Source organism: Hyla sarda, chromosome 1 (genome assembly GCF_029499605.1).
Source record: "Hyla sarda isolate aHylSar1 chromosome 1, aHylSar1.hap1, whole genome shotgun sequence".
Classification (NCBI taxonomy): domain Eukaryota; kingdom Metazoa; phylum Chordata; class Amphibia; order Anura; family Hylidae; genus Hyla; species Hyla sarda.
The window spans coordinates 269888628-269905368 of record NC_079189.1 but is presented as its reverse complement, the minus strand read 5'-3'; the positions used below and the strand labels follow the sequence as shown (position 1 = coordinate 269905368).

General features: G+C 44.3%; 1 protein-coding gene across 1 annotated transcript in view; it reads left to right on the top strand.

Moving 5' to 3' along the window:
• Positions 1 to 16741, top strand: part of HDGFL2 (HDGF like 2) — a 236887-nt gene that overhangs the window by 60660 nt on the left and 159486 nt on the right. Inside the window, exon 3 of the mRNA XM_056572250.1 lies at positions 10748 to 10889. Coding sequence (XP_056428225.1) covers positions 10748 to 10889 — 142 coding nt within the window. The remainder of the gene's footprint in view (positions 1 to 10747; positions 10890 to 16741) is intronic.

Here is a 16741-nt window from a genome sequence, read left to right as displayed (position 1 = left end):
AGCCACCCCTGTGTAAATCACAAATTTCGGCCTCAAATGTACATAGTGCGCTCTCACTCCTGAGCTTTGTTGTGCGCCCGCAGAGCATTTTACGCCCACATCTGGGGTATTTCCGTACTCAGGAGAAATTGTGTTAAAAATTTTGGGGGTCTTTTTTTCCTTTTACCTCTTGTGAAAATAAAAAGTAAAGGGCAACACCAGCATGTTAGTGAAAAAAATTTTTTTTTACACTAACAGGCTGGTGTAGACCCCAACTTTTCCTTTTCATAAGGGGTAAAAGGAGAAAAAGCCCCCCCAAAATTTGTTGTGCAATTTCTCCCGAGTACGGAGATACCCCATATGTGGCCCTAAACTGTTTCCTTGAAATACGACAGGGCTCTGAAGTGAGAGAGCGCCATGCGCATTTGAGGACTAAATTAGGCATTGCATAGGGGTGGACATAGGGGTATTCTATGCCAGTGATTCCCAAACAGGGTGCCTCCAGCTGTTGCTAAACTCCCAGCATGCCTGGACAGTCAGTTGGGGCGGGGGGGTGGGGGGGGGGGGAACAGTGTAAGGGGGTGTATATGTTGTGTTTTACTCTTTATTATGTGGTAGTGTAGTGTTTTTAGGATACATTCGCTCTGGCGGGTTACGGTGAGTTTCCCGATAGGAATTTGCACTGTGGTTAAAAATTTGACGCAGCTCATACTTGAAGCAGGAAACTTGCTGTAAACCCGCCCGTGTGAATGTACCCTGTACGTTCACAAGGGGGGGGGGGGGGCAAACCTCCAGCTGTTTCAAAACTACAACTCCCAGCATGTACTGACAGACCGTGCATGCTGGGAGTTGTAGTTTTGCAACAGCTGGAGGCACACGGGTAACAGAACCTAACTGAAGGTTTTCCAACCAGTGTGCCTCCAGCTGTTGCAAAACTACAACTCCCAGCATGCACGGTCTGTCAGTACATGCTGGGAGTTGTAGTTTTGCAACAGCTGGAGGCACATTGGTTGGAAAACCTTCAGTTAGGTTCTGTTACCTAACTCAGTATTTTCCAACCAGTGTGCCTCCAGCTGTTGCAAAACTACAATTCACAGCATGTACTGATCACAGAAGGGCATGCTGGGCGATGTAGTTATGCAACAGCTGGAGGTACGCAACTACAATTCCCAGCATGCCGAGACAGCTGTTTTCTGTGTGGGCATGCTGGAATTTGTAGTTTTGCAACATCTGGAGTGCTACAATTTAGAGACCACTGAACAGTGATCTCCAAACTGTGGACCTCCCAGATGTTGCAAAACTACAACTCCCAGCATGCCCAGACAGCAAACAGCTGTGTGGGCATGCTAGGAGTTGTAGTTTTGCAAGATCTAGAGGGCAGTATAGAGATCACTGTGCAGTGGTCTCTAAACTGTAGACCTCCAGCTGTTGCAAAACTACAAATTCCAGCATGCCCACACAGCAAACATCTGTCTGGGCATGCTGGGAGTTGTAGTTTTGCAACATCTGGAGGGCTACAGTCTGGAGACCACTATAGTGGACTGACTGTAGCACTCTAGATGTTGCTAGGCAACTACTCACCGGCTTCCGTCGCATCCAGGGAGCCGTCCTCTTCTGCCGCACGCCGCCGCAGATCTCCGTCGCCGCCCGCCGATCGATGTCGCTCCGCTGCCTCCAGAGGGGTAAGTGGACTCCGGCACCGCTCCTCTTCGTTTTCCCCGTTCTGTCCAGCCTATTGTGGGTGGGCAGGACGGGGAAAACGAAAGTAAAACCCCCCCCGCCACGGATCTGCTATTGGTGGTCGCGTCTAGACAACCAATAGCAGGGATAGGAGGGGTGGCACCCGTGACACCTCACTCCTATCACTTTAGGGGGATCGTGGGTGTCTTAGACACCCGTGATCCCCCTTATATTCCGGGTCACTGGGTCACCATAGACCCGTAATGACCTGGAATCAGCGCAAATCGCAAGTGTGAATTCACTTGCGATTTGCGCCGATCGCCGACATGGGGGGGTCTAATGACCCCCCTGGGTATTTGCACGGGGTGCCTGCTGATAGATATCGGCAGTCGGCCCAGTCCCCGCGCGTCGGGGACCGAAATTCCCACGGGCGTATGGATACGCCCTTCGTCCCCAACAGGTTAAACACTTTTCACCAGCAGAGAACTGGTTAAACCCAGTGGGTCCTGGTTGCTACGGGCAGCCAGGACCCACCGCTAATGCCCAGCATTAACCCTTTAGATGACGCAATCAGTGTTATACAGACTGCACTCCTTTACATTGTACAGTGGGGTATCACAAATGTTTGGGCACCCCAGGTAAAAATTTGTAGTATTGTGCATAAAGAAGCCAAGGAAAGATGTAAAAGTCTTCAAAAGGCATCGATTAACAGATTAGACATTCTTATAATATGTCAACAAAAGTTACATTTTATTTCCATCATTTACACTTTCAAAATAACAGAAAACAAAAAATGGCGTCTGCAAAAGTTTGGGCACCCTGCAGAATCTATAGCATGCACTGCCCCCTTTGCAATGCTGAGACCTGCCAGTGTCATGGATTGTTCTCAATCATCATCTGGGAAGACCAGGTGATGTCAATCTCAAAGGTTTTAAATGCCCATACTCCTCTGACCTTGCCCCAACAATAATTACCATTGGGTTCTTCAAAGCAGTTGTCTAGAAATCTGTAACTGAAAATAGTTGACGCTCACAAATGGAGATGAGCGAACTTACAGTAAATTTGCTTCGTCACAAACTTCTCGGCTCGGCAGTTGATGACTTATCCTGCATAAATTAGTTCAGGTGCTCCTGTGGGCTGGAAAAGGTGGATACAGTCCTAGGAGACTCTTTCCTAGGACTGTATCCACCTTTTCCAGCCCTCCGGAGCACCAGAAAGCTGAACTATTTTATGCAGGATAAGTCATCAACTGCCAAGCCGAGAAGTTCGTGACGAATCGAATTTACTGGAAGTTCGCTCATCTCTACTCACAAAGCTGGAGAAGGCTATAAGAAGATGGCTATAAGAACGTTTTCAGATGTCAATATCCTCTGTTCGGAATGTAATTAACCCCTTAACGATGCAGGACGTATATTTTCGTCCTGCGACGTCTCCTGCGATATGAAGCGGGGTCGCGCCGCGATCCCGCATCATACCGCGTCGGTCCCGGCGCTCATCAACGGCCGGGACCCACGGCTTATACCACACATCGCCGATCGCGGCGATGTGCGGTATTAACGCTTTAGAAGCGACGGTCAAAGCTGATCGCCGCTTCTAAAGTGAAAGTGAAACTATCCCGGCTAGTCAGTCGGGCTGTTCGGGACCGCCCCAGTGAAATCGCGGCGTCCCGAACAGCTTTCAGGACACCGGGAGGACCCTTACCTGCCTCGTCGGTGTCCGATCGACGAATGACTGCTCCGTGCCTGAGATCCAGGCAGGAGCAGTCAAGCACAGATAACACTGATCACAAGCGTGTAAATACACGCCAGTGATCAGCATGAGAGATCAGTGTGTGCAGTGCTATAGGAACCTATGGGACCTATAACACTGCGAAAAAAAAGTGCTAATAAAGGTCATTTAACCCCTTCCTAATAAAAGTTTGAATCACCCCCCTTTTCCCCATTTAATCTGTAATTTGCCTTTTGGAGATTTTTCCATCTTTCCTTGGCTTCTTTATGCACATTAATACAAATTTTTACCTGGGTAGCCCAAACTTTTGATCCCCACTGTAGCAGAGTGTCATTTTAGTGTTTAGTGTCACATAAAAAGATAAAAAAAATGTACAAAAATTTGAGGGATATAAAAAAGCGATCAAGGTAAGTCGCTGCTCGTGAATTTCAAGGGTCACAGAGCGCACTTACATTATAGACAGGTCCAAGTACTGGAGACCGTATCTCCAAAAGGATCTAGATACTCTAGACAGTTTAGAGAAGAGCTAATAAACTAGTACATGGATTGCAGAATAAAACTTACCAGGAAAGGTTAAATGACCTTAACATGCTTGGAAGAAAGAAGAGACAGAGGGGATATGATATAGACTTTTAAATACATAAGAGGAATCAACACAGTAGAGGAGGAGAGCATATTTAAGAGGTACTCCCGTAGAAAACGTTTTTTTTTTTTTTTTTTTTTTATCTGCTGCCGCAAAGTTAACCAGATTTGTAAATTGCTTCTATTAAAATAATTCTTCCTTCCAGTACTTAGCTGCTGAATACTACAGAGGAAATGGGTTTTCTTTTGGGAACACGGAGCTCTCTGCTGACATCATGACCACAGTGCTCTCTGGACAGTTCTTAAAATGGATAGAGATGTCAGCAGAGTAGGAGAAAATCCCCATAGCAAACATTTGCTGCTATGGACAGTGGTATCAGCAGAGAGTACTGTGGTCATAATGTCAGCAGAGAGCTCGGTGTTCCAATTAGAAAAGAATTTCCTCTGTAGTATACAGACCCTAAAAAGTACTGGAAAGATTTGTAATAGAAGTAATTTACAAATCTGTTTAACTTTCTAGCACCAGTTCATATAAAAAAAAATTCCACAGGAATACCCCTTTAATGGCCATAACATCTAGTGAGTACATACATACAAGAAAAAAAAAAGATAGCCAGCAAAACAGCCTGATACACGGGTGCACACTGCCATGGCATCAGAGTATACAGAGTATACAAAAAAAGAGGATTGCAGCAGCACACATTGGTCAAACTATTACTCAACTATCCACTCACCTCTGCTGGGCATATAGCCTCTGACTGGGTGACATGCTGGATCCATTTAAAACTCCACCTGTGAGAAAGGGGGAGGGGTGCACAGCTAAAGAGGGTGCCATTTCTCCCTGAATGGCAGTGTGCACCCATGTATCAGGCTGTTGTGCTGGCTATCTTTCTTTTTTCTTGTATGTACAATTCAGGGGGAAATGGCACCCTCTTTAGCTGTGCACCCCTCCCCCTTTCTCACAGGTGGAGTTTTAAATGGATCCAGCATGTCACCCAGTCAGAGGCTATATGCCCGGCAGAGGTGAGTGGATAGTTGAGTGTTAGGTTCAGAATTTGTGCTAGGTTCCCATCCTAAATGAGGCCACCTCCCCGTGGTGGATGGGGGACACGTTTTGATCAAAAAGTGCGCTTAGAGCCTCAATTTTTTTTGACCAATGTGTGCTGCTGCAATCCTCTTTTTTTGTATAGTGAGTACATACAGCTATTTCCTGCACGTACATGTTTTAGCAGGACTCAAAAGTGCAGAAAACCACATTTTAAGCTCTCAAGTTCACTGCCGTTAGTAGTTTACTATTTTGGACCAGTAAAGCATAATGGTCTGCTGCCAGTAAAAGGCATTATTTATGTTGGCAACCTTTTTTTTTTTATAATTTCAACAGGGTGCTGATGGTATTCCAGGAGCCTATGGTAAAATTTTCTGTGCATTCACCTTTTTAATGTTTATTTCCAGATCTGAGGTCCACTGCATAGACTGAACAGATAGGTGGCTGCTGGTCATCTCACCAGGTGGGACTGGGTTTAGTAACCCATTCTGAAGATAGATGTGGGACCTGTCTTTTGAACCTGCATCTATGAGACATTTCTTAGGCATTTAAAGCATGTCTTGTGAACATGCCAAAGATGGCATTAACCCTTTTAGAAACTGATTGATTTTTGTGTATAATGGTGATGTCACCTGACACAAACTTTCTTTGATTCTCTCAACAGTGCTGCCAGCTGGAGCACCTTTATTTCTACTATGGCAGGTGACTTACTGTGCACGTTGGGTCTCATAGTACTGAAGGCCAATGGAGGTTGGTTACTTAACTTATGCCTGGAGGAGATATGCCATATGAATATTTGGTTTAAAACACTGGAGCTTGTTGGTTGCCCTAAGCAACTGCTTTTTTTTTTTTTTTCTATTCTAGTCTTCTTGAAACAAAGTAGCTGGATCACAGAATACTAAAACCCATCTAATACCATAGCAATTTTGTATGTTGTGATGCAGTAATATTTCTAAGTGCAAAAATCTATTTCCAGCAAAACTTGCAATTATGACTTAAATATACGTAAAACAAAAATGGAGAAACAGAAATATAGTCACACATCCACTATTTGTAGTTTGATCTACTTGCTTCTCAGTATAATTCAAAAACTAACAGGTTCATTAGACTTTTTGATCAAAATGTATACTATGACTTAAATATACATTTTCTGGTTGGCCTGTAAAGATGTTGAACTCATACTTTGTCGTTCTACACTAAATTATTTAAAATGTTGGCTTTTTTCAAGCAATGTTTGTGACTGATACATATATGTATTCAGAAGAACTGCAATATATTTTATTAGCACATAGTGGTAACTTAAAAGGTTTCTGACTAAAGGTACCCATTAGGGCTGCACGATATATTGCAAAAACAATCGAATCACGATTTTTGCTTTTCGCGATATAGCAATAAGGCCCCCTTGGGAAAACTTGCGATTATCTGCTCGGGCCGGCTCCCAGGCGGGGGGTGACCAGAGCAGGTAAAAACAAATTTAGGTAAGTCAGTGTTTCTCAACCAGGGTGCCTCCAGTTGTTGCAAAACTACAACTCCCAGCATGCCCGGACCGGGAAAAAGGCTGTCCGAGCATGCTGATAGTTGTAGTTTTACAACAGCTGAAGGCACTCTGGTAGAAAAACACTGAGCTAAGTAAAAGGCCACAGGGAGAAGAATAAAAAAAAACTTCTGCCCACCTACTCCAGGTCCCTGCAAATTAAGTTTCCCTCCGTGCGGTCCGGTGTCTCCTCTCTTCACCATTCAACTAGTAGGACCTTTCCCTTTTCAGCCAATCACTGACCGAAGCAATGTCACATGTCAAGCCAGTGATTGGCTGATGGGGAAAGGTCGTTTTCAGCAGCAAACACACTAGGTTTCCCGGATCCGGGTGGAGATTTGAAAACCGCCCGGAAAAACCAGTGTATTGCTGCAGTACAAAATGTGACAGGAGGGGAGGGAATGTGACATGGGGGCAGGAAGATTGTGACATGGGGTGGGGGGGAAGATGTGACATGGAGAAAATATTGTGACGGGGGAGAATGTGACATAAAGGGGGGACGGGGGGTGAGATGTGATATGGGGGAATGTGATATGGGGGAGGGGAATGTGGCAGGGGGAGGGGGGAATGGGATATGGGGGAGAATATGGCAGGGGGAGGGGAATGGGACGGGGGGTGAGATTGCGGAATGGGACGGTGGGGTGATATGGGGGGAGAATGGGGAATGGGACGGTGGGGTGATATGGGGGGAGAATGGGGAATGTAGGGGGGGTGATATGGGGGGAGAATGTGGCAGGGGGGAATGTGACATGGGGAAAATGTGATGAGAAGATGTGAATGTGACTGGGGGAGATGTGAAATGGGCAGTGGGCGGGTGGCTATTAGTAAAATGGAGGAGATTGGACATGAAATGGCGGGACTTCACCATTTATTATCGCATCACATATTGAAATCGCAATATTTAGGCCCATCGCAATCACACATTTTTCCCCATATTGTGCAGCCCTAGTACCCATGCACATAAGCTAGCAATTGCCCCCACACCTTGTATTTAGAGCCTAGAGAGAGTTGGTAAGCCACCACCAGATACTTAAGGTGTTGACTTAATCTTCCTAAAAACTAAAGGATCAGGCAGCTTAAATTCAATATGCCTGACTCCTTTCTCCATATCCACATTTAACTGTTTTTCCCCGACCTGTTGGTAAAATAGGGGGCCTTTAAGACAATCTAAAGTGCACCAATGTACCTCCCCCCGCCCCCCTCTGTTCTTTTAAATATTTATTTATTAATAAGATCGCAAAAAATACATAAAAATAAAATGTAACACACTTTACAAAAAAAAGTGGATGTGAAATAGAGAGGAAAGTGACAAAAGGGTATCAAGGTGGAGAATGTATCCAATCAGAGTTGTAAACTGGCTAGGGCCTTTTTGCTAAGAATACAGTGCACGGAAAGAGGGGCTTAAGGTTGTCTAATTAGACAGGTGCACAGATTTCTAACCTGCTCTAATATGCTGTAAAACGGCAGCAATTTCAGATGAGATGGCAATGTGCATTGGAAGGGGTGAGCCTTTCTGGATGAGGGGGCTTGTTGAGCTCCTAAAGGCTTGAGCCAATAACTTGCTTTATTTTTAGTCATATTCATAAAAATGGTGCCTGCATCACAGGGATTGCTCTAGATTTTGTGAGGAGCAAGGAATGGAGTACTTCTCTCTTCTGCAATGTCCGCATAGATTTTTCAGAATCCTCCAGGTTCCTGGTCCAGTAGAAAGGAGACTGGGGCTGTTTCAACAGTACACAGTTTCTGAAAGAATTTTTCAAATCTTGTATGTTTGTGTCATGCAGATGGGAATTGTTGGGAGATAGAATTTAACTGGGAGAAATAACAAATATATGGTGAAGTCTGAGGAAGAATAAATGTCATGTACTGATGAATAAAATAAATAGTTGCTCGATTCAGGGTTGAGACCATGCCAGGAATTAAAACTATGTGCACCTCTTAATAAAGCTAGCATAAGAAACTACATGAGCCGTAGTATAATAGTGTAATAAAAAGAAGAAAAAAGTCCGCTCACCCCTCCACTTGAATGGGCAACTTTAGAGGCATCCAAGTGCTCCGGGCAATGCAGCCGAATGCAGGATCAAGAGGAAAAGGAAACTCCCATGCAGGGAGTGAATCCCAGCACTGGTGCTGGGCGGTATACCAGGTCATACATAGTTAGTATGGTTGAAAAAAGACATGCGTCCATCAAATACCAAATACCGAAACTTTTTTCCTGCAAGATATTCATTTTTCCCATACTGCAATACCGCTTGGGCTCTCCCTTTAATGAATTATGAGCCGCAGCGTGTTGTCCCCACATCGGGGAACTAATCATATGTGACCCACGGGCGCTGTTCTCCTTGCCCTTTCGTGAGTTGTGGGCCACCGGCGCTGGAACTATGTACTGTACTACATATTCCTGTGCCCGGGCTGCAAAAATAAAATAAACTTTAACTCCCCTTCCTACGTTCCCCCGTTGTTCCGGTAACTGCCTCACGCTGGGGATGGGAACGTCACAGAGCAGTCAGCCTCGGCCGGTGATAGGCTGAGTGCACTGTCATGTAAGAAGCTGGCCGGCTCCGGTGATAGGCTAACGGCTCTGTGACGTTCCCATCCCCAGCGTGAAGCCATTACCGGAGCAACAGGGGAACGAAGGAAGGTGTGTTAAAGTTTATTTTGTTTGTTTTTGCAGCCCGGGCGCAGGAATTTTTAGTACAGAATTCCAGCGCTGGCAGCCTGCAACTCACAGGAGGACGAGGAGAGCAGCACTTGCAGTTAACATGATCACCGGGGGGGGGGGGGGGGGGGGGGGGGGTTGGGGGGTTTAATAAAGTTCTATTAAACTCTATTAATCTGTGACCTCTGTTTTCCATTGATAGAGCCTAGTCCAGCCAGGATCTATCAATGACAGAGCGGGACAGCAGGAAGCAGAGGTAAACCCTCCGGCTACCTCCATAGTGGATCGCCCCCCCCCTGCGATCGCGATGTGGGGGGGAGCGATCCACCCCACTAGCCCACCAGGGAGCATACACATGTCCCTTTAGACGACGCTGTCAGCTTTGACAGCGGCGATCTAAAGGGTTAATAGCCAGCCGTGGCGATCGCCGCATGCTGGCTATTAGCAGTGGCCCCCGGCTACTGAGAACAGCTGGGGGCAGCAGAGTATGGAGCGGGCACGAGTCCAGAGCCCGCTCCATACTCCCCTGTGAGCGCCACATGCAGTCTCCCGTGCAGTCGTGCGTCCGCTCCTCCCCCCAGCTCTCCGAAGCTACAGCTGGGGGGAGTGAAAGCAGAGGACGCAGGTCTGCATGGGGAGCAAGAAGCCATGCCCCCTTATCTCCCCCCGTACGTCTGCAGAGCAGGGGAGAGAAGACAAATACACAGCTTCTCATCTCCCCTGCTTCGGAGGACACAGGTTTTTACAGCCGGGGGCTGCAGAGTATGGAGCGGACAGGAGTCGGGTCCCGCTCCTTACAGACTGCAGATCGCCGCCGCGCTTGTCCGGCCCTGCTTGCCCGAAGCTGGGCTAAGGGCCGGACAAATTTGCCTGCCCGGCTCCCGAAACTGCATGTCCCGGGCATCGGGCGATAGGAATTCCACATCCCTGTACTTATAAAGCTATGCTCAGATTTGTGCATTCTAAACAAATATTTACCAACTTAGTTAGTGGGTGAGGAATGGTACCATATAAGAAGCATTATTTGCTCTATAAATCTTCTGCCTATTTGCTGATGATGTTTTAATGTACCTTCTTGACTGTTGTGGCCCATTACTGACCTCAACAGTGCCCACAATCATTGAAACCAGTTACTTTGTGCTGACCCTACTCTATACTTAGTGGGTTCTGCTGCTATCTGATGCTGACCCCTGACATCAGCGACTAGCATCAATTACCTCATTGGTCCTGAAAAAACTCCCTAATATGGCTCTGTTCTTTCAAAGGAAGACACCAATGTACTTTAGACTTTATAGGACAGATCTTCAATAATTTTTTTTTTTTATTTTTTTTATTTTTTTTGTATATATACCTTTATAGAAAATAGAGGGACAGTCTTTTTGAAGTGGTATGAGTTTTTAAGCTATGGAAATATGTTGAGCATTAGGTTGATGTTAATTGGGAAGCTAACATTTTCATGTTGAGATTTTGTGTGCGTATAAATTCATGCTAGAGAAAATATATATAATTATATGTGTATTTTTTGTCTCTTGTCTCATAGTGCTTTTTTAGGAGCAAAGGATCTTTTTCTATATGAAAAATTCAAGGACAAATATGGCAAACCTAACAAAAGAAAAGGATTTAACGAAGGTCTTTGGGAAATTCAAAATAATCCTGAAGGCAACTACAAATTTCCTCCTTTAGTAAGTATAATTTCTTAACGCTGACAAGGAATTATTGGTTACTCTTAGTTTCAGTTTCGCTTTCCTTACTGATCAGAGCTCATTTACAATTAGGAAATTCACATTAGAATTAGAAAATTACATTTTCCTGACTGAATTTCCCAGTTGATGGTCTGAAATCAGTGCAATTCAGCAATTTGTTGCAAATATAGGTGCAGTCCTGGGACCCTTGTGGCAGATTACCCCAGGAGATCGAATTTGTTCAATTTTTTGCTGGAATACAATTAGTTGTCAGAAGTTCCACTTTAGAATTTCTGATGTGTGACTAATGGAATTCCTATTTAAAATTAATAAAAGGGTGCTGCAAGGTGTATTTTACATAGAACTTTATAATAGACTTACCTACTAAGGATACTGTTTATCCCAAAAACACATCCAACTATAAAATGTGATTATACAGAGTGAGTTCCTTCTTTTCTTCCTCTGACATGGGTTCCCTGTAGGAAATGCCAACTTAGCCAATAACAAGCTAATTCTGGGTTACCACTGCAGCCAATGACAGGCTGAACAGGCATTTTCTGCAGGATGAACATGGTTGTGTTAATGGTGAGCAGTGAAGACCATATGCCATCCGAGCAGCAGCTGTTGATCGGGGCATGTAAGTATTCTTTGTTTGCGTCCCCCTGATGCCAGCCATTAACCTTTTAGACAATATGAACAATACTGATCTCTGCATCTGAAGCATTAGGGGAACTTACAGAGACTTAATGGATCACCCGTAGCGTGATTGCAGAGGTCAGATGAGTCATGATGGAGGCTTGTGGATCTGTTTGTATGATCTGCCTTCTGACAGACAATAAAAGTGGATTGCTGATATTACGGATGTATAGGCATAGCACTGAACAGTAATGGCGATCAATGGGGGGACTTAAAATTAAGGGAGTTTAATTGAAATATTTGAGTTCTTTTTTACTGTTTATTTTTGTAATCCCCAAGACTAGGATATGGCTATGTTGGAAAATCCAGTCCAGTGTCCAGCAGAACAGTTCAAGGGTGCATATTGCTGTGCGAGATGTGTGCGTGTTGTTCATTTGGAAGCCCAGATCCTGGATCTAGAGGAGCAACTGGCAAAATTGAGACGCATTGACAACTTGGAGAGGAGTCTGCTGCTCACTGAGCAAGCACTCTTTGGGGTGGGGAGTAGTGGGATGGAGATGCAGGACAGTCAGGCAGCCAGTTGGGTTACAGTTAGAAAACGGGTAGAGGGAAAAGTGTCAGGGAGGCTAGTCCTGAACTGGCACACCTCAATAAGTTTGCCCCGTTGGCAGATGAGGGGGATGCCATTTCAGAGCTAGCAGTATTGCAGCAAGACACTTCCTCTGACCAGGGGGGTGTCTGCTCCAGTAAGGAGGGAGAGAGGAGGGCAGGGCAGGCCAGACAGGTACTAGTAGTGGGGGACTGCTCAAAAAAAATAAAGGGAGCACTAAGATAACACATCCTAGATCTCAATGAATGAACTAATCGCATGAAATATTTTCATCTTTACATAGTTGAATGTGCTGACAACAAAGTCACACACACAAATTATCAATGGAAATCAAATTTATCAATCCATGGAGGTCTGGATATGGAGTCACACCCAAAATCAAAATGGAAAACCACACTACAGGCTGATCCAACTTTGATGTAATGTCCTTAAAACAAGTCAAAATGAGGCTCAGTAGTGTGTGTGGCCTCCACGTACCTGTTCGACCTCCCTACAACGCCTGGGCATGCTCCTGATGAGGTGGCAGATGGTCTCCTGAGGGATGTCCTCCCAGACCTTGACTAAAGCATCCGCCAACTCCTGGACAGTGGCGTTGGTGGATGGAGCGAGACATGATGTCCCAGATGTGCTCAACCAGATTCAGGTCTGGGGAACGGGTGGGCCAGTCCATAGCATCAATACCTTTCTCTTGCAGGAACTGTGCAAGAAAGATACTGCTATTTAATAAGGGTCCAAAAAAGGTTACAAAATAGATGAGCAAATCCTATTTTAGTGCAGATATCTTATATGAAAACAAGTATCCGCAGATCTATGAAAAGTACCCAATGCATTTCTGCCGCTATCTAGCTGCATCCTCAGGGGTATTCACTCATCATACATGTATAATTATATACTGGACATTTGCTCATAACATACAAATTTTATGCACCCAAACAGAAAGGATGCAGCAATTTAAAAAATAATGCATATATGACAGAGGAGAACAAGGAAAATATGCCATTTATCAGGGGTAGCAGCCATTGATAGCAGGACAACATATGCTGTTCAGTTTTGGTCGCCTGTCCATAAAAGGGGACACTGTGGAGCTGGAAAGGGTGCAGAGACGCGCGACTAAACTAATATGGGGCATGGAACATTTTAGCTATGAGGAGCGACTAAAGGAGTTACAATTGTTTAGTCTTGAGAAGAGACGTTTAAGGGCGTTTATGGCCCATACAAAAAATATGGAGAAAAACTGTTCCAGGTTAAACCCCCCCCCCCCAAAGGACGAGGGGGCACTACCTCCGTCTGGAGAAGAAAAGGTTTAGTCTCAAGGGGCGACACGCCTTCTTTACCATGAGAACTGTGAACTTATGGAACAGTCTACCTCAGGAACTGGTCACAGCAGGAAAAATTAACAGCTTTAAAACAGGATTAGATACATTCCTGGAACAAAATAACATTAATGCTTATGAAGAAATATAAAATCCCATCCCTTCCCCAATATCGCGCCACACCCCTACCCTTCAATTAGACATATGTCTCTTTTCGACCGTACTAACTATGTAACATTATATCAGACCCCTATATTTAGTGACATCTCTCCTTTCTCCTCCAGGAACCTGTAAAGAAGAACATGTACATGGAGATATATTTGTGTGTGTGTATATGTATATATATATATATATATGTGTGTGTGTATATATATATATATGTATATATGTATATATATGTATATATGTATGTGTATGTATGTATGTATGTATGTATGTATATATATGTATATATATATATATGTGTATATATATATATATATATATATATATATATATATATATATATATATATATATATATATAATCCGATTTGGGTTCCTCAAATAAAATTGCGGTCCCATAGTATTGGTATCCTACTTACAGTATCCATTAGGGGAATATGGAAACCTGCAAAAAAAATGTATAATAGAAAGATATAATCCCCATCTCCGTTTACATTCCCTGAAATAGAGAGGGGCTTTGGGGGACCGCGCAGCGGTATACTCACGATTGAGAGTCCGGCATAAAGTTTAAAGTTCAGCGCATACCTGCAGTGGCAGGGAGCCGTGAGCACCGGCTTCACTGCGCTGATAACACATGTCTCTGGCGTCTGACGTTATATCTGCCGCATGACATGCTGCGTCAGAGGAGCCGTGCCCCGTCTGACGTCAGTAAAGTTGGCTAGATGACTCAGACACAGCACACTCTGTTTATCTGTCCGTTTGACATGGCAAAGAGGCGTGATTATCGGCACTGATACAGTTAAACACCACGGGGCTTTTAGATTTGATGCGCTAACTGATCTATACTAGCTGATTCTCGTAGTGTATAGAAAGAGGAGTATCCGACTAGGGGTATTTAATTAGTTGGAAACAAAAAGCGCTCACAGGGATCGGATAGCGTTTGACTATATTTGAAAGGTCACACATAGCCACTATTCAACCCCAACTGGTAACTGTGTGCGCTAGTGCTCATGATTTTATGAACATAAAGATATTAGGTGTTAGAGTAGAATACATAATATATAGAATGCTTGAGGCATGACAAGCAGAAATCTGGGATATCATAGATTTTATATTTTTGTACTTATGGAGCATATGCAAGGGGAGAGAGGCACTAATAACCTCCCTAATACTTATGCTTATTTAAGCGATAAAATGAGAATAGATGATTTTCATACATATTACCTATAGAATGGTAGTTAATAGGAATAAATATCCAACACCTATCACCACTGGTCCTTTGCCCTATGTCCTAGGGGCAATGGGCGATACCTAACTGGGAGGGAAGGGGATAATTAACAGGGCCTAATGAACCTAATATGCCCTAGTGTAACTCATATCCCTCACCCTAGGCGCTCCATTACAACTATATTCCCACCTTTTGTCCACCGACCTGATGATGAGATCTTTATTGTCCTGTAGTTCTTTCGGGGCCCATTTCTCCAGAGGTGAGAGGTTCGGTCTCACCACCAAGTCGGGGGAGGGGGGGGGGGTTGTGGAAAGTTTTCTAATCTCCTGAACAGTAAGCTCAAGGAACACATCTAGGCAAGAGGTTTCAGATACTGGTGGAAAAGCCTTACTTTTCAATCTTAGGGAAGTGAAGGGGCCCTCATCTCAGTGGTCAACTCTACTTGGAGATAATGAGAACCCCCCCGAGATGAGGGCCCCTTCACTTCCCTAAGATTGAAAAGTAAGGCTTTTCCACCAGTATCTGAAATCTCTTGCCTAGATGTGTTCCTTGAGTTTACTGTTCAGTAGATTAGAAAACTTTCCACAACCCCTTCCCCCGATTTGGTGATGAGACGTAACCTCACACATCTGGAGAGACAGGCCCTGAAAGAACTGCAGGACAATAAAGATCTCATCAAGTCGGCGGACAAAGGTGGGAATATAGTTGTAATGCACCGTTCACAGTATATAACTGTGCCGAAAAAATTTGGACAATGGATCACTCTATGAAATCCTTCCAAGTGATCCTACTTTACAGTATAGAAAGGAATTTTTGTCCCTTGTTGTGCAGGCAAAAAAACATAAACTTCTCAGTGATAATGAATGTGAATTCCTGATTCCCAAAACATCGGTCTTGGCAACATTTCATGCTCTACCCAAAATCTACAAAGGGACATCCCCCTTAAAGGGGCGCAACCTATTGTCTCAGGAATTGGTAGCCTGGGACAAAATTTTGCAGTATATATTGATAGTTTTACAGGAATTCGTACTTTCACTTCCATAGAACTAGTGCAAAAAATAGAGGGGATCGCAGTTGATGACAACACCTCACCAGCATAGATGTTGAGGCACTTTACTCGTCTATACCCCATGACATGAGATTAAAAGCAGTAGCATACTATCTTTCCTTTAGAGGAACATACGAAGGCACATAACGAGTTCATTCTAAAACTTCTGGAATTTATCTTGACAAGAAATTACTTTTTGTTCTATGGCAAAATCTTCCACCAGCTCAGGGGTACGGCAATGGGGAGCCCTTGTGCCCCCACATATGCCAATCTACTCCTGGGCTGGTGGGAGGCCACCATTGTTTTTAACCCACTACGAGAACATTTCAGTGAACAAGCCCTTTTATTGGCCAGATATATAGATGACCTTTTCACCCTCTGGCAGGGCTCTAAGTCTACCTTTTTGAACAATTTTTGGCCTCCCTGAACAGAAATTACATTGGATTACATTTCACATATGAGGTTAGTGTGACTCAATTACCCTTTTTGAATATCATGATTAGGAGAGATGAGAGTGGTTACCTATGTACATCAATACATAGGAAACCGACAGCAACGAATAGCCTCCTGAGGGGGGAGTGTTGCCACCTGGGCCCCCTAAAAAGGGAGACCCCGCGTCGACAATATCTCCGCCTCAGGAGAAATTGCTCGAGGCATGACGAGTTTAAGGAAGCAAGAAATATGAGGACACTGTATGCAGAGGTTAGTATATGTTTAGGGTAACCCCCTGTCTTTAATCAGACAAGCTCTTGACACATAAGTACATAATGACACGGTCAAAAATTGCAATAAAACGAGTGGGATTGACAAACTATCCCAACAGATGAGGGAAATTTTGAATAGATACTGGAAT